The following is a 25,829-nucleotide window of genomic DNA, read 5'->3' as shown; positions in this document are numbered from 1 at the left end:
ATGAGCCAAGGGTTCCGGAACATCATCTCCAAGGAGGGGGTGTGGGAGGTGGGTCCTGGTGAGAGCCTTGCACCCTGTCCCTCGGCGGGAGGGGCAGTGGCACCAAGCTGCAATTTTCCACCCCGCCCCTGCTCTGGCCCCCGCTCTTGCCATGTCCCTGGGGCTGCTGAGCAAGGCTTGTAGAAAATCACATAACGATGAGCACTGGGGCCTCTCCAAACTCCTGGTCATGCACTCAGGCGTAACCAACCTCCGCACCTCCCAGCATCCCACCTGTCCCTGTGGGCCTTTTTGGCAGAGGTGGGGCCCACCTACCCCAGAGAGCCTGAAGAAGTTTCCTTGCTACAAGCCCAAGCGTGGCCAGGTATAGCAATGGGTGTGCAGGTAAAGGAAGAAACATCCAAATTAATTTTGCAACTTTAATGTAACACTGATACCCAAAACATGAAAGCACAAGGAAAAGCACAAAATGAAAGCAGGAAGAGCAAAGAGAGCTTCATCTTGCATGCCACCTCCGACTGACAGGAAGAAGCCGCCTAGGGTGCTGTGTCGAGAAGGAATCTGAGAGGAGGCGCTCTGGCTTGGCCAGTGAGAGCGCTGCAGTTCGTCAACGGTGCCTATAAAAGCACAAGAAACCAAAGTGACAACATCCGTGGACACACGCGAGCCAGGGAGGGGTATACGTAACAAAATAAGTGTCCGTCCATGCTGTTGCCGTTGCCCCCAGCGCCCCCACCCCAGCCCTCCCTCTGACATCTCACCCCCCTCCGCAGCCCTCCTGCAGAGTCTCATTTCTCTACCGAAACTCTTACTGGATCCAGGAGAAGAAGCTGGCGCCAGCTCTGGCAGCATTTCTGGTCCGGATGGTGGAGCTGGTGCTGGGGCCATCTAGGACGCTGGTGCTGGCCCCTCCATTGGTGCCACTGCTGACGCCAGCTCTCCACGTGGCCCTCCTGTTGGCACGGTTGCTATTCAGAATGTACTGATGGTATCTGGCCCAGAAAGCAAAGGGGATCCTGGCCCAGGCATCGCCAAAATCTCCGTCCTCATCCCAGGTCAGGAGCTCGACTTGTATGTCATCCCAGCTCCACCGTCCAATCAGCGCTTCATCCCCGATATTCATCTGGGCCCTCATCTGGGCCCTGGCATGTTCCTCAGCCATATCCACATCCATTGTCTTGAAAGCATCATCCACAGCCTCCAAGAAATGAGCCTTCCATTCCCGGGGGTCTCGGTTCTGATTCTGAGGAGGAAAAGGGCAAGCATAGACACAGAGCTACCCCACACTGGCTGAGCACCCGCGGCCCGCCTCACCCCCTCCCGTGTGCTTTGTGCAATGATGGCAAAAATCAGGACCACAGGGATTGGGGGCTCCTACTCTCCTGTGCCAGACCTGGGATTTTGCCCCATCTGTGACCTTGTGTAGGGTGCTCAGGTGCCTCTGTGAGTGTTTGGTACCCTCACTGGAATACAGGGTAATGGGAAGGAGGCCTCGACCAAGAAGCAAGCAAGGTGTGGAGAGCACCACCCCCGGTGCCGGGCACCCAACAGAGGCTCTCCCTTACCTGGGCGATGAATCTCAGGACCCTCATCTTGCTGGTCTCATGGCGGGCTCGCAGGCCCCAGAGGAATTCATACTCAGGTGGGTTGCTGTTGGGGATCTTCTTGTATTCCAGGTACCTTGGCATGAGAGGAAAGTAAACTTTGCTTCTAGCCAAGCAGACCTGTTGCTGAACGGATGGGTTCCAGGGGGCCCCTCCTCAACCCGATGCCGCAGCTCAGCTCCTGGAAGAGGACTGCCCTGCCCCTCCAGCCCTTCACTCATTCCCAAACCCACTCCCAGGACTTCTGCCTGCAAAAGTGAGGCCTTCAAAGCCTTTTGCCATTGGTCCTCCCCGGAAGCCATGTGGAGGTGCAGGGGGGCCACATGTAGGGCATTTGTCTGTAGGGAGGCCACAAGTTTGTGCCCCTCATCACGATGACCCCAGCTTCCTGTTGGGTGTGTTGTAAACAGAGGAGCCATTCTTCAGGCCCCCTGCTCTGAGCACACCCCACCTCGAGGGTCTTGGCCACACCCCGGCGGAGCCCTGGAGAGGCCCACCAGAGGAAACGACTGGAGAGGAAGAAACAGTCAGCCAGGAGAAGCGTGCTCCAGGCATCCTCCTCAAGTCCTGACCCTTTGTTGGTGTGCATGTGCGCCTGTGCGTTGGCAAGTCCTCCAGGGACGGGGAGAGGGTGGCCCCTGGCCTGAAAATCAGGAGAGTTGGGCTGAGGCCCTTACCAGCTGGGAGCCATGCTCAGAGGCGTCCCCTCTCTGAGCTCCGGGTTCCTTAGGTGTAAACCAGGGGGAACTCTTGTGTCAGTCTACAGGGCAGGTGCTCAAGGTGATGGCGGCCGTTTTCACACCCCACACCGTGTTCTCAGGTGACGTGAGCTCCCTTTTCCCAAGACCACCCTGGCCTTCGGCTCCCCACACGCTCGCATACCCCCACTGCCACTCACTCCCAGGTCAGAGGCACCCATCCCTCCAGTTGAAGATTTGGGATAGGGAACTGCTTTCTCAGCCAGACCAGTACACAAAGGATGCTCGAGTGAGAGCCGCAGTTAGCTCAGGTGATACTTACTTCTGCTTCACAAAGTCATCTGTGATGAGCTTCCTCAGATCGCCGAGGAATGGGTGCCTCACCCTGAGGGCAAGGAAAGGAATCCATGAGCAGAGACGGTGGCAGGGGCCCTCCCTAGCATGACTATGACTTCCCAGCCCACGGGGAGTCGCTGTGGAGGCCTGGGCATGCAGCAGAGGCCAGAGGACTGTTGGTCAGGGACGCCCCAGGTAGGGATTTGATGGAACCCCTGACTCTGACTGTCTCTCTTAGATGTCATCTGGGGCCACAGAGCAGAGAGAGGGCTGAGCAGCGTCCAGCACCGCTTCCCCATCCGCCCTGGTGAGATCCTTTGCTCTCTACTGAGCCCAGGGCGCCCCACGCCCTTGCGCCAGACCACCAGGCTATTGCAATCCCAGGACCTCTTTGGCCAGAGGATAGCACCGAGGGGAGGAGCTGGAGAGGCCAATCATACCCAGGGCGCAGTCCCATCTTGCGTAGTGCCTCCCAGAGGACAGCTGCGAGGGGAGAGGAGGTACGAGAGTTTGGCACTCAGAAGATGAGACTATGGGCAGCCCCCCAGTTGCAGGTCCAGCCACTCACCCTCGCTGGCACGGTTGCCATTCATGAAGATGACGCCCAGAATCACCAAGAGGAGACTCAGCCTGGGAGTGTCCTTGGTTCTAAAGGTGTGGAAAGAGAAATCCTGTTCAGCAGCTATTTGCCTGAGAGACACCACCAGGCTCTCCCAACTAGCCTCTCTCAGGTTTCCCAGCTTGAGGGGAACTCTTCCCAGGACAGGCACAGCTCACTAGCTGCTGACAGACCATTCGCACCTCCGCCTGAGACTTAATCGCCTCCTCTGTAAAACATGGGTACTAACACTTCCCTGACAGGGTTCTGCAGAGGACAGGGCGAGGCAGGGAGCCGAAGCTCTGCAAATGGCAAACGTGTGTCCAGAGATGGCTCCAGACCTTTCCTGCCCCTTCCACATCAGGACCTACACTGAAGAGGAAGCTCTCCCCTAGGCCAGCTCTGCCGGGCCCAGGCCAGGCAGGCAGGAGGAAGAGGAGGGAGGAAGAGGCACTTTCCTCCGAAGCTTTGGGGATAAAGCCCGGCAGCAGCTTGGGGAGAAGTGATGGCAGCAAGGCCTCACCCCAGGCTATCATTCCTTTCATCCAGCAGTCACCAGGCAGCCCTCGCTGTGTGTGGGAGCCGTGCGCCGCACTCGAGCCCCGTCTTCCTGCTTCACTGAAGGGGTGTGGGCAGGGAAGGGACACCACCGAGGAAGGCCACGACCCGCTTTCCCTTTCTTACTTTCCAAGGAGGCGAGCTGAGGAGTCCCGTGTGCAGACAAGAATATACAGGTGTTCTTCCTTGTCGATCTCCTTCAGGTGGATCCCAAACTTCTATGTGGGGGAGAAAACAGAGTGTGAGATCCAAACCCCATGCTGGGCATCCTGCCGGCAGACAGTGATTCCGGGTTAGAACTGCTCCTCAGCAAGGAATCCAAACTCGTGAGCGAGGGCAGAAGAAGACAGCACACGGAAGACCTTCGCTGTGGGAGCTGACGCTGGCAGAGGCGATGAGACCCACCTGGCCAGACGGCGAGACACTCAGAGAGCATGAGAGAGAGAAGCCGAGGGCAGGAAGCACGAGTCAAACTGCCAGTGCAGTGGAAGCTCAGAGTCGGAGAGGTGAGAGATGGCTCCAGAGACTGGGCCTTGAGGGGCTGCAGGGTCACCGCACCCCCATGCCCGCTCTTCCCCCACAGAGCTGCTCCCATCCTGCACCCACCTTTTCCAGGGTGTACGTTGCTCGTTCAATGATCTCAGGGAAATGTTCATCATATTCTCTGATGACATCCTTCAGCATGTCTGCAGGAGGGGGAAGAGTTGGAGAAAGCACCTGGGCTGAGCAGGGGTCATAGAGCTGTAGCCCCTTGGTCAGCCCTGCCGAGGGTGACGCAGCCAGGACCCCGTCCTGTGGCTATGGAGGGACCAGCCGTGGCGCGCAAGCAAAGGGATGCCCACAGACTAGGGGATGGTGAAGGGGGCACAGGCTGCCTACCTGCACGCTTGATGGGGATCTTCTTGTAGTCCTTAATCATCAGGTATTTCACCAACTTATTTGCCTGGAGAAGGAGGAACACGCGGGGAGGTCAAGGCATGGGTGACAGCAGAGACGTGGCCCACAAGGGAGGAGAGGAAGGAGATGGGGGAGGGTGGGCTTCTTACCCTCTCCTGCAGAAGGGTCACGTTGCGGGGGGGCAGGCACAGTACGTGCCTTGAGGGTATCTGGGACCTCGGGGCCATCGGGGGCCGAGGGGCCAACTGAGCCCGCACCGTCAATGAGGGCTGTGATGCTCTCCAGGTGGGTGGGACCGCGGGAGTCTCTCTCTCCTCCTCGCTGCTCTCATACTCATCATCCAGGTGCTTGGACTGTATCATTTGAGAGAGGAGAGACCCAGGGCTACCAGGCTCCCCGTGCCAAAGCACCCGGCACGCCCCTCACCCGTAGCAGGCTCTCGGAAATGAGAGCAGTACCAGCAGCGGCTGGCATGTGCTGCGTGCTTACTAAGTGCCAGGCACTGAGCCAGCCTCTTCTCCCACCAGTCCTGAGGGTAGGGACTACGTGGAGTGAAAACATGCTCAGCAAACTTGTGTTGGAGAAACATGGACTAGCTGAGAGGAGAGGAGGGGAGGAGAGGGGAGGTGAGGAGAGAAGGAGGGGAAAGAGGAGAAGAGAGGAAGAAGGGGGAGAGGAGAGGGAGGAGAGGAGCAGGAAAGGGAGGAGAAGGAAAGGACAGGAGCAAGGGGGTGTGGAGGTGGCAGGGGGCAGGGGGATCTCACCTTCTTGGTCCTCTTGCCTCCCATCCTGGCCCAGGGCTCAGCACTGTGCTGAGCAGTGGCAGCAGCTGCACCCTCCGGCTCAGGGATGCTCGTGGCCATCTTGGCCTTGGCAGCAGCTGCTGCCACAACATTCTGAGGCTCCACCCACCGAGTCTTGGCCAGCGCCTTCCCCGACTTGGTGGTCTTGGGCCGGGTGGCTGCCACCTCCCTGCCAGGTCCCGTCTGGGGCACACCAGAGGCAGCACTAGGGCCCTCTGTGGCAGCCTCTTGGGCTGGGGCAGGTCTCTTGGGGCGCGGGAAGGCCATGCCACTGACACCTGCCGGCTGAGTGAAATCAAAGACATCATTCTGGCCCAGGAAGGCTGTGCTGGGCCGGTTGGCGTCCACCTCCCTGGCACACGGAGCCTGAGAGAAAGCACAGGCGCTACTAGGGCCCTCAGTAGCAGCCTCCTGGGCCGGGGAGCCTGTCTGGGACTGTGCGGAGGTTGCCGGAGCCCCGGGGGCAGCCATCTTACTGGTGACTAACATCTGGGAGGTCTGCGGAGAAGCAAGGGGTGGCTCAGGGGTGGGCCCCTGAGCCTCGGCGGCGTAGGTCGTGGGTTGGGTATCCTCTCCTGAGACCTGCGGCGTGGCCACCCGGTGGCTAGCGACCACCTGACTGAAGGCGGTACGGGCAGCGGCGGCAGCGGCCCGAGCCGCACGGTTGGAGGCGGCGGCGCGGGCTACGTTGGCAGCACGGGCGGCCGTCTCATTGGCAAGTGTTTCCGGATCCAGCTGCAATGCCTCCACCAGGGTCTGGGCCAGCACAGGGTTTTCCAGTTCCCAGGGCTCATTCTGCAAGGCCAGAGAGGGGGGTTGGGGAAGGCAGGCCACTCGACGACATACTTGTGTTAGCTTCCCTGTGCTGGCCAGCCTCTTCCCAGCAGTCAGCCCTGAACACCCCAAGACCTTCCCAAATCTTCTTCTTCCGAGCAGGGGAGGGAAGGCTTGGGAAGCTGGGCAGTCCTTTCCCACACAACCCTCCTTGCTCCCCCGTCTTCCCTCCCCCATTCACAGGGGAAAGGCCCAGGCCAGCAGGTGTCCAGGAAGGGGCCTCACCGATAAGATGCGAAGGCCTGGACCCAAGCTTCCGAAGGCTCTCAGGATGTGGATGTCAAAGCTGGTGAGGGTGCCATAGCCACCAAACGCACCGAATTCTTCATAGTCGTTGCCTTCAACCATCTCTTCCTCCCCGACTTCGTCGCTACCCTCATCCATGTCTTCAACACTGTAGTTTTCCGATTGCACGCTGAAGCTTCCCTCAGCCATGCTGCGGGTCCCAGGGAGATGAGAGCTCAGCCTGAGAGGGAGGGTGAAGCAGCTGCAGGGGGAGGGGGCGGGATCCAATGGGAGGCGGGATCTCCCGGGAGGTGAGGGGCGACAATCATCAGGTTACTAGGCAATATTAGGCAGTAGGGGGCAGGGGGGAGGAGGTGGGGGGGGGGGGAGACGGTTTGGCTTTCTGATGGGGTAGACCTGGTCAGGGACAGAGCCCAAGGAAAGGGACAGAGGAGGTCGCAGGAGGCGCCGCACTGAAAGCGGAGTTTAGGATGGGCAGGCTCGCCATCCCAGCGGCTAGATTTGACGAGGGGGTGTTCTGGAGGGCTGGGGTCCGAAGAGTCCCAAAGGGGATGCATTGGGGAAGAGAGAAACAAAGGGTTTGGATTTACGGGCCAGAGAAGGGGACCGGGATGAAGGGGGAGCAGATGGGAGAGCTCAGACAACAGGGACAGTGGCAAGCCGCAAGCTCTGCGAAAGAGAACCCCAGGGACCTTTGGCTAGGTCCGGGCGGGGGGCCTAGGTGGGGCTCAGACTCGAGCACTAGAGGCGGATGGAGTGGGGGCCTCAGACCTAGGTGAGGCTCCAATCGGAGCGCTGCAGATCTCAAACGCGAGGACTGGGCACTCCAGGAAGGGGGCAAGCGGTCAGCTCGGTTCGAGTAATCTAGGAGTGGTTGGGGTGGGGGTGGGGCCTCAGGTCCAAGGGAGCTCAGCTCGGAGCACACGGGTCTGCTAAAGGGGTGAGGATCCTGGGCTCCGGTTTCAGTAGGGCTCAGATCGGGGCGCCTGGGTCTGATGGTGATGGGGGCTCCTATCTAGACCTTGGGTCTAATGGGGTTCCGGTTCTGAGTGCTTGGGCTTTGTTCAGATCCGGAGGCGGAGGGAGGGCGCAGCGTGTCGGGTTCCACTCGCCCTCTCCCGGTCCTGTCTGGGGCTGGATCCTTACCTTCTCGGGGGCTCCAATGGCGTCCGTCCTCAGCACCAGGAACCCCGCAGCCGCGCCCTCGCCTACTGCTGCCAGCACAGCAGCCCGGACCACCCCGCCCCTTTTCTCCGTGCACCCCCCGCGGCTGGGTAGCCTGCGCATGCGCGGACCCCTCCAGCCCGCCCGCTTTCCCAACAAAAGCCCTTTCCTCCAGGTCTCCAGTGCGCATGCGATTCCGCGGGTGGGTGGGCGGTGGGGTCGAAGGTAGGGTGGGGGGGGCTCTTCCCGCCAGATCCACTTCACCTCTCCTCCTCCTCCTCCTACCGCGGGCGCGCACACTCATACCCTGCAGTGCAGCTCGACCCACCCAATCATCTCTTCTCAGTCCCCCCACTTTTGCACAATGCTTCTCTGTCCTGCCCTGCCCTTTCACCCAAACTCCTCCAGCCTGGTCTGGGATACACTATGCCCCGTTTCCCCGGCACGACCCCTTAGGTCACAATTAGTGAGGTCTCACAATTAATAAGCTGGGTCTCTAACCGCAACAAGTGGAAATCCTCAACCTGCGGGGCTACGAAATGGACATGGCCAGAAGATGGCACTTCGCTTTGTGTGCTTCTCCACTAGCCAACTCTCTGGCCCCCAGACATACTGGGAACATCTGCTTCCTCAGCTACCCTTTATGCAGCTTGTATGTCACAGAGGGATCTGTGCTGGGGCTTTTCTTCCTCTCACAGCAGCGCTGGGAAGTGGATGTCAGCATCCCCATTTGGCAGATCAGGAAGCTGAGGCACAGACACATTGCATGAACTAGACCACAGAGCCAGGAAACAGAAAATGCAAAATTTGAACCTGGGTCTTCCGGACTCCAAAGTCCACCTCCTGCTCCTGCTGGCCTGGGGACAGAGGCACCGCCTCCTCCGTCTGAGTGACAGGCCTCCCCCACCGCAACATCTGTCCCAAAGAAGCAACGTTTGTGCTGTAGAAGGCCTAAGTTCATGCTCCGCATTCAGGACACAGGGCGACAGAGCCTCCCCCCGCCTCGCCCCCAGCCTCTGCGGCTCTATGTGGGTCCATCCAGGTATGAGAATTGCTCCACCGGGTCCACTCTCTACTCAGATTGTCAGGCCTCTTCCTTATCAGCGATACAATCACGCTGCCGCTGAGACCCTCCTGGTGTCCGCCAGGACAATTAGACACCTGTGTGTCTGAGCTAATTACTCCACAATCTACAAGCCCAGTTCAAACTTCACTTTTGAGGTCCAAGTGCATAGTACATTCACCTGCCTACGTGACATCTCCACTTGGATGTCTTTTGAGGCAGAAAATGCTGTGGTCTCATCTGCAGTCGAACCTGGACTGTTTGTAAAATTCGTAGTAGATTTTTATATTTGTTTTTATGTCAGCCTCACCAGGACCCCTGTGTATGAATGGAAGGTATTGCTAGGACAGCAGCTTTTACTCTCCGCTGACCAGTATCCATTCTGCCTGGCTCTGTGGTTTTCTCCAGCTGTTATATACCAATCTCTCCTGTCAGCTGCTTGTGCCTCTTTAGCCCTTCCCCTGTTGTAACATGTCCTCTGCGGGAGAGGAACACACCCTACAAACGAAAGCCTTCAGAAAGTGCTACGTGCTAATCACTCCAAAAAATCTACAACCCCAGTCTGAACTTCACTTTTGAGGTCCAAGTACATACATTCACCCACCTACGTGGCATCTCCACTTGGAAGTCTCAAGGGCTCTTCATGGTTTGCCTGTCCAAAACTGGTCACTTGGTATACTCACTCCTCCCATACACTCACACATCCCCATCGCTCCTGTTCCCCCCCGCCCCACCCATCTTCACAGTCTCAGTAAATGGCGCCATTATCCACACAACCACTCACTCCAGAAACTGGGAGTCATCGATCACCACTCCCCGTTTCTGATACGCTGCATCCAGAAGGGCAAGCTCTGAAGGGTCTCCAGAGCTGCCTCTCTGTGCAGCTGTCTCCTCTCCATTACTCCCGGCAAATTCTGGTCCTATGGACCTCTTGAGCTCTCAACTCTGTCTCCTTCACTCAGACGGTCCACCGGGCTCTGTTGTGTTCAGCTCCCCTGTGCTGCAGCCTGCAAACTCTATCCGGGCAAGAAGTTGGTGGGATTGGGCGATCAGAGGGCTCACCTAGTCAGGTTCCCTTTCTCTCAGGGATCACTGTCCCGCATGCAGGTGGTGCCATGACGTTAAGCCTTATAATTTTTTTGGTTTATAGGTATTTAGGCGAGACGGTAAATCCGGTTCCTGTTAATCCATCATGGCTGGAAACACAAGTATCCACCAGATTTCTTAATTTTCTTTTCACTGAGCCCTGTGCTTTCAGGAGGCCTCCACGTTGCCACGCATAATCTAAAGTATGTCCAAGGTGCTATGCACAGAGAATCCATGGTGTGCATTCCTGACATTTTACCTATCTGCTCTCCCAGAGATTTACCCTTTCTCCTAAGTAACTAGAAAATCAGAAGAAAACCATAAGAAACATTTAGATGTCCAAAGAGAAGAATGACAGCACATTTCTCATTAGCAATATGCAAGTCAGAAGTCATGTGGCACACCATCTTTAAAATCGTGAAATAAAAATAAATGTCAACTCTTAAGTCTATACTCAATGAATATCTTTTCAAATGAAGTTGAAATAGTAGGTGTTTAGACATACAGAAGTTGAAAGAATTGATCATCAATAGACTTGCACTGTAACATTTTTTAAAACTTTTATGTTTGGGGGTACATGTGAAGGTTTGTTACATAGATAAACACGTGTCACGGGGGTTCGTTGCACACATGACTACATCACGCAGGTATTGAACTCACTATCCAATAGTTATCTCTTTTCTGCTCCTCTCCGTCATCCCACCCTCCCCCTTAAGGAGACCCCAGTGTCTGTTGTTTCCTTCTTTGTGTTCATAAGTTCTTATCATTTAGCTCCCAATTCTAAGTGAGAACACGTGGGATTTGCTTTTCTGTTCCTGCGTTAGTTTGCTGAGCTTATAGCCTCCAGCTCCATGCCTGTTCCCACAAAAGACATGGCCTTGTTCTTTTTTATGGCTGCATAATATTCCATGGTGTATATGCACCATATTTTCCGTATCCAGTCTGTCATTGATAGGCATTTATGTTGATTCCACGTTTTTGCTCTTGTGAACAGTGCTGCAGTGAATAGTCCAGGTGCATGTGTCTTTATGGTAGAATGCCTTATATTCCTCTGGCTCTATACCCAGTAATGGGATTGCTGGGTCAAATGGTAGTTCTGCTTTTAGCTCTTTGAGGAATTGCGATACTGCTTTCCACAATGGTTGAACTAAGGTACACTCCCGCCAACCGTGTATATGGGTTTCCTTTTCTCGGCAACCTCGCCAGCATCTGCTATTTTTTGTTTTTAGTAACAGCCATTCTGACTGTTATGGGATGGTATCTCATTGTGGTTTTGATTTGCATTTCTCTAATGATCAGTGATATTGAGCTGTTTTTCATATACTTCTTGGCTACATGTATGTCTTCTTTTGAGAAGTGTCTGTTCATGTCATTTGCCCCCTTATTAATGGGGTTGTTTGTTTTTCTCTTGTGCATTTGTTTAGGCTTTTTATAGATGCTGGATATCAGACCTCTGTTAGATGAGTAGTGTTGCAAAAATTTTCTCCCACTTTGTAGGTTGTCTGTTTACTCTGTTGATAGTTTCTTTTGCTGTGCAGAAGCTCTAAGTTTAATTAGATCCCATGTGTCAATTTTTACTCTTGCTGTGATTGCTTTTGGTGCCTTTGTCGTGAGATCTTTGCCTGCTCCTATGTCCAGGATGGTATTGCCTAGGTTGTCTTCCAGGGTTTTTATGGTGTTGGGTTTTACATTAAAGCCTTTAATCCATCTCATGTGGATTTTTGTAGATAGTGTAAGGAAGGGGTCCAGCTTCAATCCTCTGCATATGGCTAGCCAGTTATCACAGCACCATTGATAGAATATGGAGTCTTTTTCCCACCGCTTGTTTTTGTCAGCTTTGTCAAAAAAAAAAAAAAAAAAACAAACAAAAGCTGGTTGTAGATGTGCGACATTATTTATGGCCTCTCTATTCTGTTCCATTGGTCTATGTGCCTGTTTTTGTGCCAGTACCAAACCATGCTGTTTTGGTCACTGTAGCCTTGCAGTATAGTTCTTTTAGCTTACGATTGCCTTGGCTATCTGGGCTCCTTTTCTGGTTCCATGTACATTTTTAAATAATTGTTTCTAGCTCTGTGAAGAATGTCCTTGGTAGTTCGATGGGAATAGCATTGAATCTATAAATTGCTTTAGGCAGTGTAGCCACTTTAATGACATTGGTTCTTCCTATCCATGAGCATGGGATGTTTTTCCATATGTTCATGTCTGCTCTGATTTCTTTGAGCAGTGTTTTGTAATTCTCATTGTGGAGATCTTTCACCTTCCTGGTTAGCTGTATTCCTAGGTGTTTTATTTTTGTGTGTGTGGCAATTGGGAATGGGATTGCCTTTCTGATTTGGCTCTCAGTTTGGTTGGTGGTGGGGTATAGGAATGCTAGTGATCTTTGTACATTGATTTTGTATCCTACAACTTCGCTCAAGTTGTTTATCAGCTGAAGGAGCTTTTTGGACAAGACTATGGGGTTTTCTAGATATAGAATCATGTCATCTGCAAACAGAGGTGGTTTGGCTTCCTTTCTTCCTATTTGGATACACTTTATTTATTTCTCTTGCCTGGTCGCCCTGACCAGCTCTTCCAATACAATGTTGAGTAGGAGTGATGAGAGAGGGCAACCTTGTCTTGTGCCGGTTTACAAGGAGAATGCGTCCAGCTTTTGCCCATTCAGTATGATATTGGCCGTGGGTTTGTCACAGATGGATTTTCATTATTTTGAGGTATGTTCCTTCAATATCGAGTTTATCGAGAGTTTTTACCGTGAAGAGATGTTAACTTTTATCAAAAGCCTTTTCTGCATCTATTGAGATCACCATACGTTTTTTGTCTTTAGATCTGTGTATGTGATGAATCACATTTATTGATTTTCGTATGTTGAACCAAACTTGCATCCCGGGGATGGAGCCTACTTGATCGTGGTGGATTAGCGTTTTGATGTGCTGCTAGGTTCAGATTGCCAGTATTTTGTTGAGAATTTTCGCATCGATGTTCATCAAGGATATTAGCCTGAAGTTTTCTTTTGTTGTGTTTGTGTCTCTGCCAGATTTTGGTATCAAAATGATGCTGGCCTCCTAGAGTGAGTTGGGGAGAAGTCCCTCCTCCTCAGTTTTTTTTTTTTGGAATAGTTTCCGTAGGAATAGCACCAGCTCTTCTTTGTACATCTGGTAGAATTAGCTGTGAATTCCTCAGGTCCTTTTTTCTTGTTGTTGTTGTAGTTGTTTTGTTGTTGTTCTTGTTGTTAGGCTATTTATTACTGAATCAATTTCGGAGCTCATTATTGGTGTGTTCAGGAACCAATTTCTTCCTGGCTCCATCTTGGGAGGGTGTATTTGATTGATTTGGGAGGAATTTATTGATTTCTTGTAGGTTTTCTAGTTTGTGTCTATACAGGTGTTCATAACAGTCTCTGGGGTTTTTCGGTACTTCTCTGGGGTTGGTGGTAATGTCCACTGTGTCATTTCTGAGTGTGTTTATTAGGATCTTCTCTCTTTTTTTTGAAAATTAGCCTAGATAGGGGTTTATCAGTCTTATTTTTTCTTTCAAATAACCAACACCTGGTTTCATTGATCTTTTGTACGGTTTTTTGCAACTTAAATTCATTCAGTTAAGTTCTGATTTTTGTTACTTCTTGTTTTCTGCTAGCTTTGGGGTTGGCTTGCTCTTGTTTTTCTAGTTCCTCTAGGTATGACGTTAGATTATTAATTTGAGATCTTTCTAACTTTTTGACATGGGCATTTTGCACTAAAAACTTTCCTCTTAACACTGCTTTAGCAGTGTCCCAGAGATTCTGGTATGTGGTAGCTTTGTTTTCATCAATCTCAAAGAATTTCTTGATTTCTGCCTTAATTTCATTGTTTACCCAAAAGTCACTCAGGAGCAGTTTGTTTAATATCCTTGTTATTGTATGGTTTTAAATGATCTTCTTAGTATTGATTTCTGTTTTTATTGTATTGTGGTCTGAGAGGGTGGTTGGTAATTTTTCGTTTTTTTTTTATTTTGCTGAAAATTGATTTATGGCCAATTGTGTGGTCAGTTTTACAGTATGTTTCATGTGCAGATGAGAAGAATGTAGATACTGTTGTTTTGGGGTGTAGAGTCCTGTAGAATAGTCTGTTCAGTCTATTTGGTCAAGCATACTGTTCAGATCCTGGATAACTTTGTTTGTTTTCTGCCTGATGATCTGTCTAATACTGTCAGTGGGGTGTTGAAGTCTCCCACCATTATTTTGTGGTTATCTAAGACCCTCTGTCGGTCTCTAAGAACTTGTTTTATGAATCTGAATGATCCTGTTGTTAGGTGCCAGTGCTCCTATTGTTGGGTGCATATATATTTAGGATTGCTAAGCCTTCTTGTTGAATTGAACCCCTTACCCTTATGTAATGCCCTCTTTGAGGAAATTACAACTTTCTTCATCTTTTTGGTTTTGGCAAAGATTTTCAAAATGAGACACCCAAACCACAAACTATAAAAGAAGAAAAATTAATACATTTGATTCCACCACAATTAAAGCTTTTGGCCTTTAAAAAGCATTCTTTTGAAATTGAAAGAGAAATCCACACTCTGTGATAAAATATTTAGAATTCATATATCTATATCCAACACAGGACACTTCTAGACTATAAAGAAGTCTTATAACTCAATTATAAGAAGGCAAATACTCAACTATAAATATGGAGAAAAGACTTCAACAGACTACCTCACCAAAGAAGATATACAGGTGGCTAACAACCACACAAAAAGATACCATCATTTATCATTCAGGAAATGCAGATTAAAATCAAATTTAAATACTGTCGTAGATACATGAGCATGATTGAAATTAAAATAACTGATTATACCCAGTGCTAGCAATGATGTGGAACTTCTGAATGATGGAAACACTTCGGAAATTGGTTTGGTAGTCGCTTACCCAGTTAAATATTCACCTCCCATAAACCAGCCATTCCACTCCAAGACATACACAGGAGAAAAGAAAATATATTTTCATATGATTACTTGTTTATGAATATTCATAGCAAATTTATTTGTAATAGCCAAAAGCCTGAAGACAACCCAAGTGTCCATCAACAGGGAGATGAATTATGAAATTGTGCTATGTCCATACAACGGAATACTACAGCGCATTAAAAAGAAATGAATTGTTGATACTTATGACAACATAAACGCATCTGAAAATATGCTCTCTGAAAGAAGCTAAACCAAAAAAAAAAAAGAGTGCAGGGAGTAAGATTACGTTTATTAAAATTCTGGAATTTCAAAGGAGCCCGAGGATATAGTTTTGTTTGTAATACAGGTGTTCATTATCATTACTATACTGATTGTTTCACAGGTGTGATACCAAAACTTATTAGATCATATATGTTAAATATGCTCAGTCTAACATATGTCGATTATAATTAATAAAGATGTAAAGAAGCCGGGCGTGGTGGCTCACGCCTGTTATCCCAGCACTTTGTGGGGGCGAGGCAGGAAGATCACTTGAGGCCAGGAGTTGAAGATCAACCTCACCAACATAGTGAGACCCAGTCACTATAAAAAATTTTAAAATTAGCCAGGTGTGATGGGGCATGCCTCTAGTCCCAGCCACTTGGGAGACTGAGGCAGGACTATCACTTGAGCCAAGGAGTTCCAGGCTGCAGTAAGCTAAGAAGATGCCACTGCACTGCAGCTGGGGTGACAGAGTGAGACCCTATCTCTAAAAAAATAAAAAATAGACACAGCATGGGATATCCCTATCTATCTATATATCATATTATATAATATGCATAATGATATATCTAAAAATAATCTTACGTAAAACAAGAACACATGTCACACTTTACGTGTTTTTCATCACATAAGAAAAATGATAAATAATAAACATATTAGAATGGTACATTTAGATGAGCAGTGCACAGTGGGAGTAGAGAGTGCAAACAAAAAGGATCAAATAAATGAATGCCAACAAGAACGGGGCCTTGCCTAAAATAATGGCAAGAACAGTGATATGAGTTGGAAATGATTTTCTCAACACTCTGACCCTAACGCATCCCCACCCTCCCCTTGCCTGAATTATTCTGACCTTCTCTTAGTCCCCTGTTGAAGCCATGCTTGTTGGTCTTAGTGACTGACTTTATAGTTTTGCTCCCAATACGCCTGAACTGGTAACCCTCTTTGCTGTTCACCTGTCTACCTCATGCTTATTTCCAAGTCCTCAGCTTAAATGTCACTTCTTCATGATAGCATTTTCTGGCCACAAAACACTTCACCCTCAATTTAAATTATTTTTTCTCTTTTACTTTCTCTTAGTGCTCTGGAAACTTCCTCTATACCATTTATCCCAGTATATGTCATAATGATACATAGTTTTAGAGGGATTCTTTTTGAAACATCTCTCTCCCCATTGCAGTGAAAGCCCCAGGGTGAAAGTTATCATTGTCTGTTTTCTTCTCCACTGTATATCCTAAGGGCCTGCCTAGTCCAGTGCCTGTTATATATTAGAATCTCAAATATGTTTGTTGGAGGCATGAATGAGTGAATGAATGAATGAGTTGAAAAACCAAATGGAAAAGATGGATGGCTTGATAGAGAGACTGGTGAATATATGTAAGTACCGATAATCTTCCCACCTGTTGGCTTCCCTGGTAGTGGGGAAACAGACAGAGATGTGTGTGGGAGAGCAAAGTGATGAAAGAGTCCCAAAACCTGGAATATAGAAGGAGAAAGCATGGATAGGACAAGGATGGAATGAAAAGCCAATTGGAGGACTGAAATGATGCAGGAAGGAGGGGGAGAGAGAGAGAAAGAAAGGGAGATAGATAGATAGATGATAGATAGATAGATAGATAGATAGATAGATAGATAGATAGATAGCAGCAAACAGAGGGCAGAGGCAGGGGAGATGAGGGAGCAATGGAGGAGAGAGACAGGGGGTTGTACTACAAGGTGACAAGCAGAAAGCCAGGAGCAGGAAGAAAGCACAGGAACATGTCTTCCTGACAGCTGTGCAGTGATCAAAATATGAAACTCCACAAGTTCCCCTTTTCTTTTCCTTACCACAAGCTCTTAACTTTAGCTATGAGAAATTAAAGCTGTTTGTAAAACCTAAAGGTACCACTTTAGGCATTGCTTTTGGTGAAAAGCTAGTTGCTGACATCTCAGCAGTAATAAAGCTGCAGGGAAAGGGACAAGGACAAGAAGGCACTCCTCTTTCAGAAGCAAGCTGCATTCATGTGTCTGTGTGGGAAACACATATTGCAAGGGTAGTAGACTGATATAGGGTTTCTCCTTTAATTTTTGTTAAGGAGAAAAATAATGAAATATCAACTCTTTTGTATAATATGCCATGGAGAATTCCCCACTATGGGGCGCGGGGGATGAAACTGAATCATTTTCTCAGGGACAAAACAAGGAATTCAGAATGGAATTTGCCCCGCTGCTGGCATTGGAAATTCATTATATCAAACTTCTAAAATGAAATAGAGAATTTAATTTCACAAGCCATAAAAATATTGGAACCATCATCATTAGATACCAAGAATATTTTTGCAGGTATTGTAAGAGTAAGGAGACTCAGAGAAAACAGTCATTTTCTTTAAATGTTGATTTTTCCAAAGCTCCACAGTGTTTTAATTCACCATAGGCGTGAATTGTTACTTGACCCTGATAGAGTATTATGGGCAATATCTTGCATAGTTTAATGAGCTCTAATGGAGAAATGCTTCCCATAGTGAAATCTCTGTAATACTGTGATTTTAGCTTTCGCATAAGCTCTTCCTTTCCTCTCTCCTGAAACACGGGGTAGGTTACATTTTACAATGATTCAAGTCTGGCTACCTTTTAATGGTGCCTGTGGCATGGGTATGGCTTTACAATGGTATTTATTTGGGAAGGACAGAGGAAAAAACCATTATGACAACTTGTAAGAGTCCAGCATTGGTTATCCATTGGTAACTAGCAGCCTTAGAACAGTTAATACAGACTTAACCAAGTGGCTGATCAACCAGCATACTTGTAAGGCTCGTTGTTAAGAAAAAAATTTATAATCAAATAATCCCTTTTTATCTTAAGATCCTTTTGTGGAGAGTGTGGGTGGTGACTGGTAAGAAGCCAAAAAGTATTGTGCCAAATATTTTCAAAATATTACTTAGTAATAGCTATAATAGATTTCTCAAGAGACCAGTAGTGATATATATTGCCTATTTCAAGGCAATTATAAAATGTGAGATCCATTTTTAAAATTGCGTGCAAAGAAAGACGATCATTTAGATATAGGGGAGTACTTACTGAAGAGGACCTAAATGATCAGTTCTAACTGAGAAATAGCAGAAGCCAGTGACTTGGCCATGGGATGTGTTCCAACTTGCACCATCTAAATGTCAAATTCAAAGTTCTTAGAGATCAGATGAGGCCTAAATAAGGATCACTTGCTTTCTATGAGAGTAGTGTAAGGTCTCACAGAAACATCCACAAGAAACAACAGCAGACAGGGAACTATGACCTCCCCAAATGGACAAACCAAGAAACAACTGACTGACCCTAATGAGATGATCATATGTGAGCCCTCTGACCAATAATTCAAAATAGTAGTTTTAAGGAAATGCGGTCATCTCCAAGATAACACAGAAAATCAATTGTGGAATTTATGAGAGAAATAAATGTATGTATGTATGTATGTATGTATTTATTTATTTTTAGTTTTTGTAGAGACGGGGTCTCTCTATATTGCCCAGGCTAGTCTCAAACTCCTGGCCTCAAGTGATCTGCCTGCTTCAGCCTCCCCAAATGCTGGTATTACAGGCATGAGCCACCATGCCCAGCCTATGAGAGAAATATAACACAGAGATTGAAATAATAAAACAAATCAAACAGAAATCTTGGAACAGAAATATTTATTTTCTAATGAATTGAAAAATTCATTAGAGGCCCTCATCTGCAGACTGGATCAAACAAAAAAGAATCAGTGGGCTCAAAGATAGGCTACTTGAAAACACATAGTCAAAGGAGAAAAAAGAATGATAGGGAATGAAGATCATCTGCGAGATACAGAAAATTACCTCAAAATAACAAATCTAAGAATTATTGGTGTTCAGGAGGAATTTGAGCAAGATCAAGGGGTAGAAAGTTTATTCAAAGAAATGCTGACAGAAAACTTTCCAAAACTTGAGAAAGAAAGAAATATATCAGGTACAGGAAGGTTAGATAACACCAAACAGATAAAACTCAAATAAAACTACCCAAGGGCATATAATAATCAAGCTATCAAAGGTCAAGAGCAAAGAGAGAATCTTAAAAGCAGCAAAGAAAAGAAGCAAGTAACATATAAAGGAGTTCCAATTCATCTGGCAACAAACTTCTCAATGGAAACCATACAGATTGGGAGTGGGAGAGAGTTTTATTACATTTTCAAAATGCTGCAAAAAATACTGTCATTTAATAATACTGTATCCAGCCAAGATACTCATCAAAAATGAAGAACAGATAAATACTTTCCCAGGCAAACAGAAGCTGAGAGAATTTTCCACCATCAAATCCATCTTACGAGAAATTCTAAAGGGAGTTATTCAATCTGAAAGAAAAAAAAGCCACTAAATATTCAACAATAAACCATTTGAAAGTATAAAACCCACTGGTAAAATTAAGTACACAGACAAACCCAGAATACTCTAATACTGTAATTGTGGTGAGCAGTCTCCTCATATCTCTAGTATGAAGCCCAAAAGCCAAATCTATCAAAACAATAATAGCTACAACAACCTGTTAAGAGATAGGCAATATGAAAATATGTAACTTGAGACAACAAAAAGTCAAAATATAGAGGGATGGAGTTAAAGTGTACAGGGTTGTTTTTATTTGTTTCTATTATTTTTGTCATCTCATTAAAATAACTTGTTATATCTATATTTTTTGCAAGCCTCATGGTAACCACAATGCAAAAAACTATAATAGATACACAAAAAGTAAAAAAGCAATGAATTAAAATATAGTGCCAGAGAAAATCATTTAACCACAAAGGAAGTCAGTAAGAAAGGAAGAAAGAAGCAGAAAAATTGCGAAACAACCAGAAAACAAGCAACAAAATGGCAGTAGTAAGTCCTTACCAATAATAGCACTGAATACAAATGAACCAAATTCTCGAACTAAAAACATAAAACTCTATTTTCCAGAATGGATAAAAACAAAACCCAACTGTATGTTGCCTACAAGAAACCCATCTCACATATAAAGACAAACACAGACTAAAAGTGAAGGAACAGAAAAAGATATTCTGCCCAAGTGGAAACTAAAAAAGAGCAGGATCAACTATACTTACATTAGATAAAATACACTACAAATCAAAGGCTATAAAAAGATACAAAGAAGGTCACTATAAAATGATAAAGGGATCAATTCAGCAAGTAGCTATAACCATTATAAATATCTACACAGGCAACACCAGAGCTTCCAAGTATATAAATCAAACATTAGCAGGTCTGAATGGAGAGATAGACTGAAATACAATAGTTATAGAGGACTTCAACACCCCACTTTCAGTAATGGACAGATCATCTAGACAGAAAATTGACAAAGAAACATTTCAGCTAAACTACACTCTAGATCAAATGGACATAACTAATGTTTACAGAGTATTTCATACAAATGCTGCATAATACACATTCTTTTCATCAGCACATGGAACATTCTCCAGAATAAACCATACCTTGGACCACAAAATAATTCTCATCAAATTAAAAAAAAAGTGGGAATCATATCAAGGATCTTTTCTTTCTTTTATGATTTTAACTTTTATTTTAGATTCAGGGGGTACACGTGCAGGTCTGTTACATGGGTATATTGTGTGATGCTGAAGTTTGGGATATGAATGATCGTATCACCCAGGTAGTGAGCATGGGACCCAAAAGTTAGTTTCTCATTCCTCCCCAGTCCCTCACTCCATCTTCTAGTAGTCCCCAGTGTTAATTATTGCCATCTTTATGTCCACGAGTACCCAATGATTAGCTCCCACTTATAAGTGAGAACATGCAGTGTTTGTTTTTCTGCAGCTATGTTAATCCATAGGATAGTGGCCTCCAGCTGCATCCACGTTGCTGCAAAGGAAATGATTTAGTTATTTTTTATGGCAATGTGATATTCCATAGTGTATCATGTACCACATTTTCTTTATCCAATCTACCATTGATGGGCACCTAGGTTGATTCCATGTCTTTGCTATTTGAATAGTGTTGTGATGCCCATACAAGTACATGTGTCTTTTTGGTAGAATAGTTTACTTTCTTTTGGATATATATTCAGTAATGGAATTGCTGGGTTGAATGGTAGTTCTGTTTTAAGTTATTTGAGAAATCTCCAAACTGCTTTCCATAGTTGCTGGACTAATTTACACTCCCACCAACAGCGTATAAGCATTTCCTTTTCTTTGCAGCCTCACCGGAATCTGTTGTTTTTTGACGTTTTGTTAATAGCCATTCTGCCTGGCATGAGATGGTGTCTCATTGTGGTTTCGCTTCGCATTTCTCTGATGAGTAATGATGTGGAGCATTTTTTTCGTATGTTTGTTGGCCACATGTCTTCTTTTGAGAAGTGTCTGTTCATGTCTTTTGACCACTTTTTAATGGGGTTATTTGTTTTTTGCTTGTGAAATTGTTTATATTCCATATAAATTCTGGATATTAGACTTTTTCCAGGTACATAGTTTGCAAATATTTTCTCCCATTCTGTAGGTTGTCTTTTCACTCTGTTGATAGTTTCTTTTGCTGTGCAGAAGCTCTTTAGGTTACTTAGTTTCTGCTTGTCAATTTTTCTTTTTGGCAATTGCTTTTGAGGACTTAGTCATAAATTCTTTCACAAGGTCAATGTCTAGAATGGTGTTCCCTGGGTTTGCTCCTATGATTCTTTTAGTTTTAGGTCTTATGTTTAAGTATTTAATCCATTTTGAGTTGATTTCTCTATATGGTGAAAGGTAAGGGTCCAGTTTCATTCTTCTGCATATGGCTAGCTAGTTATCCCAGCAACATTTATTGAATAGGGAGTCCTTTTTCCATTGCTTATTTTGTAGTTATTTTTTCCCGATCCTCTCCCTCCTCCCACCCTCTGTCCTCCAGTAGGCCCCAGTGTGTGTTGTTCTTTTGTATGTGTCCATATGTTCTTATCATTTAGCTCACACTTATAAGTGAGAACATGAGGTATTTGGTTTTCTGTTCCTGTGTTAGTTTGCTAAGGATAATGGCCTCCAGCTCCATCCATGTTGCTGCAAAGAACATGATCTCATTCTTTTACGGCTTCATAGTATTCCATGGTGTATATGTACTACATTTTCTTTATCCAGCCTATCATTGATGGACATTTAGGTTGATTCCATGTCTTTGCTATTGTGAATAGTGCTGCAATTAACATTTGCATTCATGTGTCTTTATAATAGAATGATTTATATTCCTTTGAGTATATACCCAGTAATGGGATTGCTGAGTCAAATGGTATTTCTTTCTCCAGATCTTTGAGGAATCACCACACCGTCTTCTACAATGGATGAACTAATTTACACTCCCACCAACAGTTTAAAAGCATTCCTTTTTCTCCACAACCTCACCAGCATGTTATTTTTTGACTTTTTAATAATAGCCATTCTGACTGGTGTGAGATGGTATCTCACTGTGGTTTTGATTTGCATTTCTCTAATGATTAGTTATGTGGAGCTTTTTAAATATGATTGTTGGCCACATGCACGTCTTCTTTTAAGAAGTGGCTGTTCATGTCAGTTGCTCACTTTTTAATGGGGTTTTTTTTTTCTTGTAAATTTAAGTTTCTTATAGATAACGGGTATTAGACCTTTGTAAGATACATAGTTTACAAAAATTTTCTCCCATTCTGTAGGTTGTCTGTTTACTCTGTTCACAATTTCTTTTGCAGTTCAGAAGCTCTTTAGTTTAATTAGATCTCGTTTGTCAATTTTTGTATTTATTGCAATTTCTTTTGGTTGTCTTTATCATGAAATCTTTGCTTGTGCCTGTGTCCTGAATGAGATTGCCTAGGTTTTCTTCTATTTTTTATAGTTTTGGGTTTTACATTTAAGTATTTAATCCAACTTGAGTTGATTTTTGTATATGGCGTAAGGAAGGGGTCCAGTGTCAGTTTTCCACATATGGCTAGCCTGTTCTCCCAGCATCATTTATTAAATATGGAATTCTCTCCCCATTGCTTTTTTTGGTCAGGTTTGTTGAAAATAAGGTGTAGGTGTGTGGTCTCATTTCCGGGTTCCCTATTCTGTTCCATTGGTCTATGTGTCTGTTCTTGTACCAGTACCATGCTGGTTTGGTTACTACTGCCTTGTAGTATAGTTTGAAGTCGGGTAGCGTGTTATCTCCAGCTTTGTTCTTTTTGCTTAAGATTGCCTTGGCTCTTCAGACTCTTTTTTGGTTCCATATGAATTTCAAAATAGTTTTTTCTAGTTCTGTGAAGAATATCAATAGTAGTTTAATGGGAATAGCATTGAATCTATAAATTGCTTTGGGCAGTATGGCCATTTTCACAATATTGATTCTTTCTATCCATGCCCATGGAATGATTTCCCATTTGTTAGTGTCATCTCTGATTTCTTTGAGCAGTGGTTTGTAGTTCTACATGTAGAGGTCCTTCATTTCCCTTGTTAGCTGTATTTCTAGGTATTTTATTCTTTTTTATGGCAATTGTGAATGGGAGTTCATTTGTGATTTAGCTCTTGGCTTGCTTGTCGGTGGTGTATAGAATTGCTAGAGATTTTTGCACACTGGTTTTGTATCCTGAGACTTTGTTGAAGTTGCTTATCAGCTTAAGAAGCTTTTGGGCTGAGATTATGGGGTTTTCTAGATATAGGATCATGTCATCTGCAAACAGGGATAGTTTGACTTCTCTTCCTATTTGAATAGACTTTATTTCTTTATTTTGCCTGATTGCCCTGGCCAGAACTTCTAATACTATTTGAATAGGAGTTGTGAGAGAGGGCAACCTTGTCTTGTGCCAGTTTACAAGGGGAATGCTTCCAGCATTTGCTCATTCAGTATGATGCTGCCTGTGGGTTTGTCATAGTTGGCTCTTATTATTTTGAGGTACGTTCCTTCAATACCTAGTTTATTGAGAGTTTTTAACATGAAAGGATGTTTAATGTTATCAAAAGTCTTTTCTGTACCTATTGAGGTAATCATGTAGCTTTTGTCTTTAGTTCTGTTTATGTGATTAATCACATTTATTAATTTTCATATGTTGAATCAACCTTGCATCCCAAGGATGAAGCCTACTTGATCATGGTGGATAAGCTTTTTAATGTGCTGCTGGATTCAATTTGCAAGTATTTTGTTGAGGATTTCTGCATCTATGTTTATCAAGAATATTGGCCTGAAGTTTTCTTTTTTTGTTGTGTCTCTGCCAGGTTTTAGTATCAGAATGATGCTGGCCTCATGGAATGAGTTAGAGAGGAGTCCTTCCTTTTCCATTTTTTGGAATAGTTTCAGTAGGAATGATACCAGCTCTTTCTTGTGTATCTGGTAGAGTCTAGTTGTGAATTCACCTGGTCCTGGGACTTTTTTTTTTTGGTTGGTAGACTATCCATTACTGTCTCAATTTCGGAACTTGTTATTGGTCTGTTCAGGGATTCAATTTCTTTCTGGTTCAGTCTTGGGAGGGTGTATGTGTGCAGAAATTTATAGATTTCTTCTAGATGTTCTAGTTTATGTGCATAGACATGTTCATATTATTCTCTTATGGTTGTCTTTATTTCTGTGGTAATATCCCCCTTGCAGTTTCTGATTATATCTATTTGACTCTTCTCTCTTTTTTTCTTTATTAGTATAGCTAGCAGTCTATCTATTTCATTAATTTTTCAAGAAAACAGATCCAGTATTCATTGATTTTTTGAATGGTTTATTGTGTATCTATCTCCTTTAGTTCAGCTCTGATTTTGGTTATTTATTTTCTTCTGCTAGCTTTGGGACTTGTTTGCTGTTGGTTCTCTAGTACTTTTAGTTGTAATGTTAGGTTGTTACTTGAGATCTTCCTATTTTTTTCTGTCAGCATTTAGTGCTATAAATTTCTCTCTTAACACTGCCTTAGCTGTGTCCCAGAAATTCTGGTACATTGTATCTTTGTTCTCATTAGTTACAAAGAACTTCTTGATTTCTGCTTTAATTTCATTATTTACCCAAAAGTCATTCAGGAACAGGTTATTCAACTTCCACGTAATTGAATAGTTTTGAGTGAATTTCTTAGTCTTAATTTTAAATTTGATCCTGCTGTGGTCCAAGAGACTTTTTGTTATCATTTCAGTTCTTTTGCAGTTGCTGAGGAGTGTTTTACTTCCAATTATTGACTAATTTTCAAGTAAGTGCCATGTGGCAATTAGAAAAATGTATATTCCTTTGTGCTTAGGTGGAGAGTTCTGTAGATATCTTATCAGGTTTATTTGATCAAGAGCTGAGTTCAGGTCCTGAATATTTTTATTAATTTTCTGTCTTAGTGATCTATCTAATATTGTCAGTCTGGCATTAAACTCTCTGCCTATTATTGTGTGGGAGTCTAAGTCTCTCTGAAGGTCCCTAAGAACTTGCTTTATGAATCTAGGTGCTCCTGTGTTGGGTGCACATATATTAAGGATAGCTAGGTCTTCTTGTTGAATTGAACCCTTTACCATTATGTAATGCCCTTCTTTGTCTTTTAAAATCTTTGTTGATTTAAAGTCTGTTTTGTCAGAAACTAGAATTGCAACCCCTGCTTTTCCTGTTTTTCATTTGCTTGGTAGATTTTCCTCCACCCCTTTATTTTGAGCCTAGGGGTGTCATTGCATGTGAGATGGGTCTATTGAAGACAGCATACCAATGAGTCTTGGTTCTTTACCCAGCTTGCCACTCTGTGTCTTTTAATTGGGGAATTTAGCCTATTTACATATAAGGTTAGTATTGATATGTGTGGATTTGGTCCTTGCATCATGATGTTAGCTGGTTATTT

At 45.3% G+C, this 25,829-nt stretch overlaps 1 protein-coding gene and 1 non-coding gene across 6 annotated transcripts; both read right to left on the bottom strand.

Annotated features, from left to right (window-relative positions):
• Positions 1-405: 405 nt before the first annotated feature.
• Positions 406-8,666, bottom strand: LOC101144987 (melanoma-associated antigen D4). Of its 5 annotated transcripts, none has more exons than XM_055375610.1 (13): positions 7,721-8,666; positions 6,554-6,794; positions 5,456-6,289; positions 4,841-5,044; positions 4,674-4,737; positions 4,401-4,480; positions 3,921-4,012; positions 3,207-3,286; positions 3,079-3,121; positions 2,625-2,687; positions 1,566-1,680; positions 813-1,243; positions 406-617 (listed from the first exon to the last, which is right to left on the bottom strand). In XM_055375610.1, the coding sequence occupies exons 2-13, from the start codon at positions 6,761-6,763 to the stop codon at positions 608-610; spliced, it is 2,226 nt and encodes a 741-aa protein (XP_055231585.1). In that variant the 5' UTR covers positions 6,764-6,794; positions 7,721-8,666; the 3' UTR covers positions 406-607. The 5 variants fall into 5 exon arrangements, with proteins under 5 accessions (XP_055231585.1, XP_055231583.1, XP_055231586.1 ...); XM_055375608.1 differs by having other exon boundaries at positions 6,554-6,764; positions 7,721-7,905; XM_055375611.2 differs by having other exon boundaries at positions 801-1,243; positions 7,721-7,879.
• On the bottom strand, positions 1,926-2,053 carry LOC115932552 (small nucleolar RNA SNORA11). The gene has a single exon (XR_004068818.1). It is a non-coding gene; the product is annotated as a small nucleolar RNA SNORA11 (small nucleolar RNA).
• Positions 8,667-25,829: the final 17,163 nt, after the last annotated feature.

The sequence above is a fragment of the Gorilla gorilla genome, chromosome X (assembly GCF_029281585.2).
Source record: "Gorilla gorilla gorilla isolate KB3781 chromosome X, NHGRI_mGorGor1-v2.1_pri, whole genome shotgun sequence".
NCBI lineage: Eukaryota > Metazoa > Chordata > Mammalia > Primates > Hominidae > Gorilla > Gorilla gorilla.
This window is presented reverse-complemented; position numbering and strand designations above follow the sequence as displayed.

What these genes read in the sequence shown, in the direction of transcription:
- LOC101144987 (XM_055375610.1), bottom strand. Translation starts at nt 6,763, where the DNA reads ATGGCTGAGGGAAGCTTCAGCGTGCAATCGGAAAACTACAGTGTTGAA. An exon ending in GAGGCAAGAGGACCAAGAAG is followed by an intron (nt 5,045 to 5,455) that starts GTGAGATCCCCC and finishes CAAATGATACAG; the next exon opens with TCCAAGCACCTGGATGATGA. An exon ending in GATGACTTTGTGAAGCAGAA is followed by an intron (nt 1,681 to 2,624) that starts GTAAGTATCACC and finishes TCTCATGCCAAG; the next exon opens with GTACCTGGAATACAAGAAGA.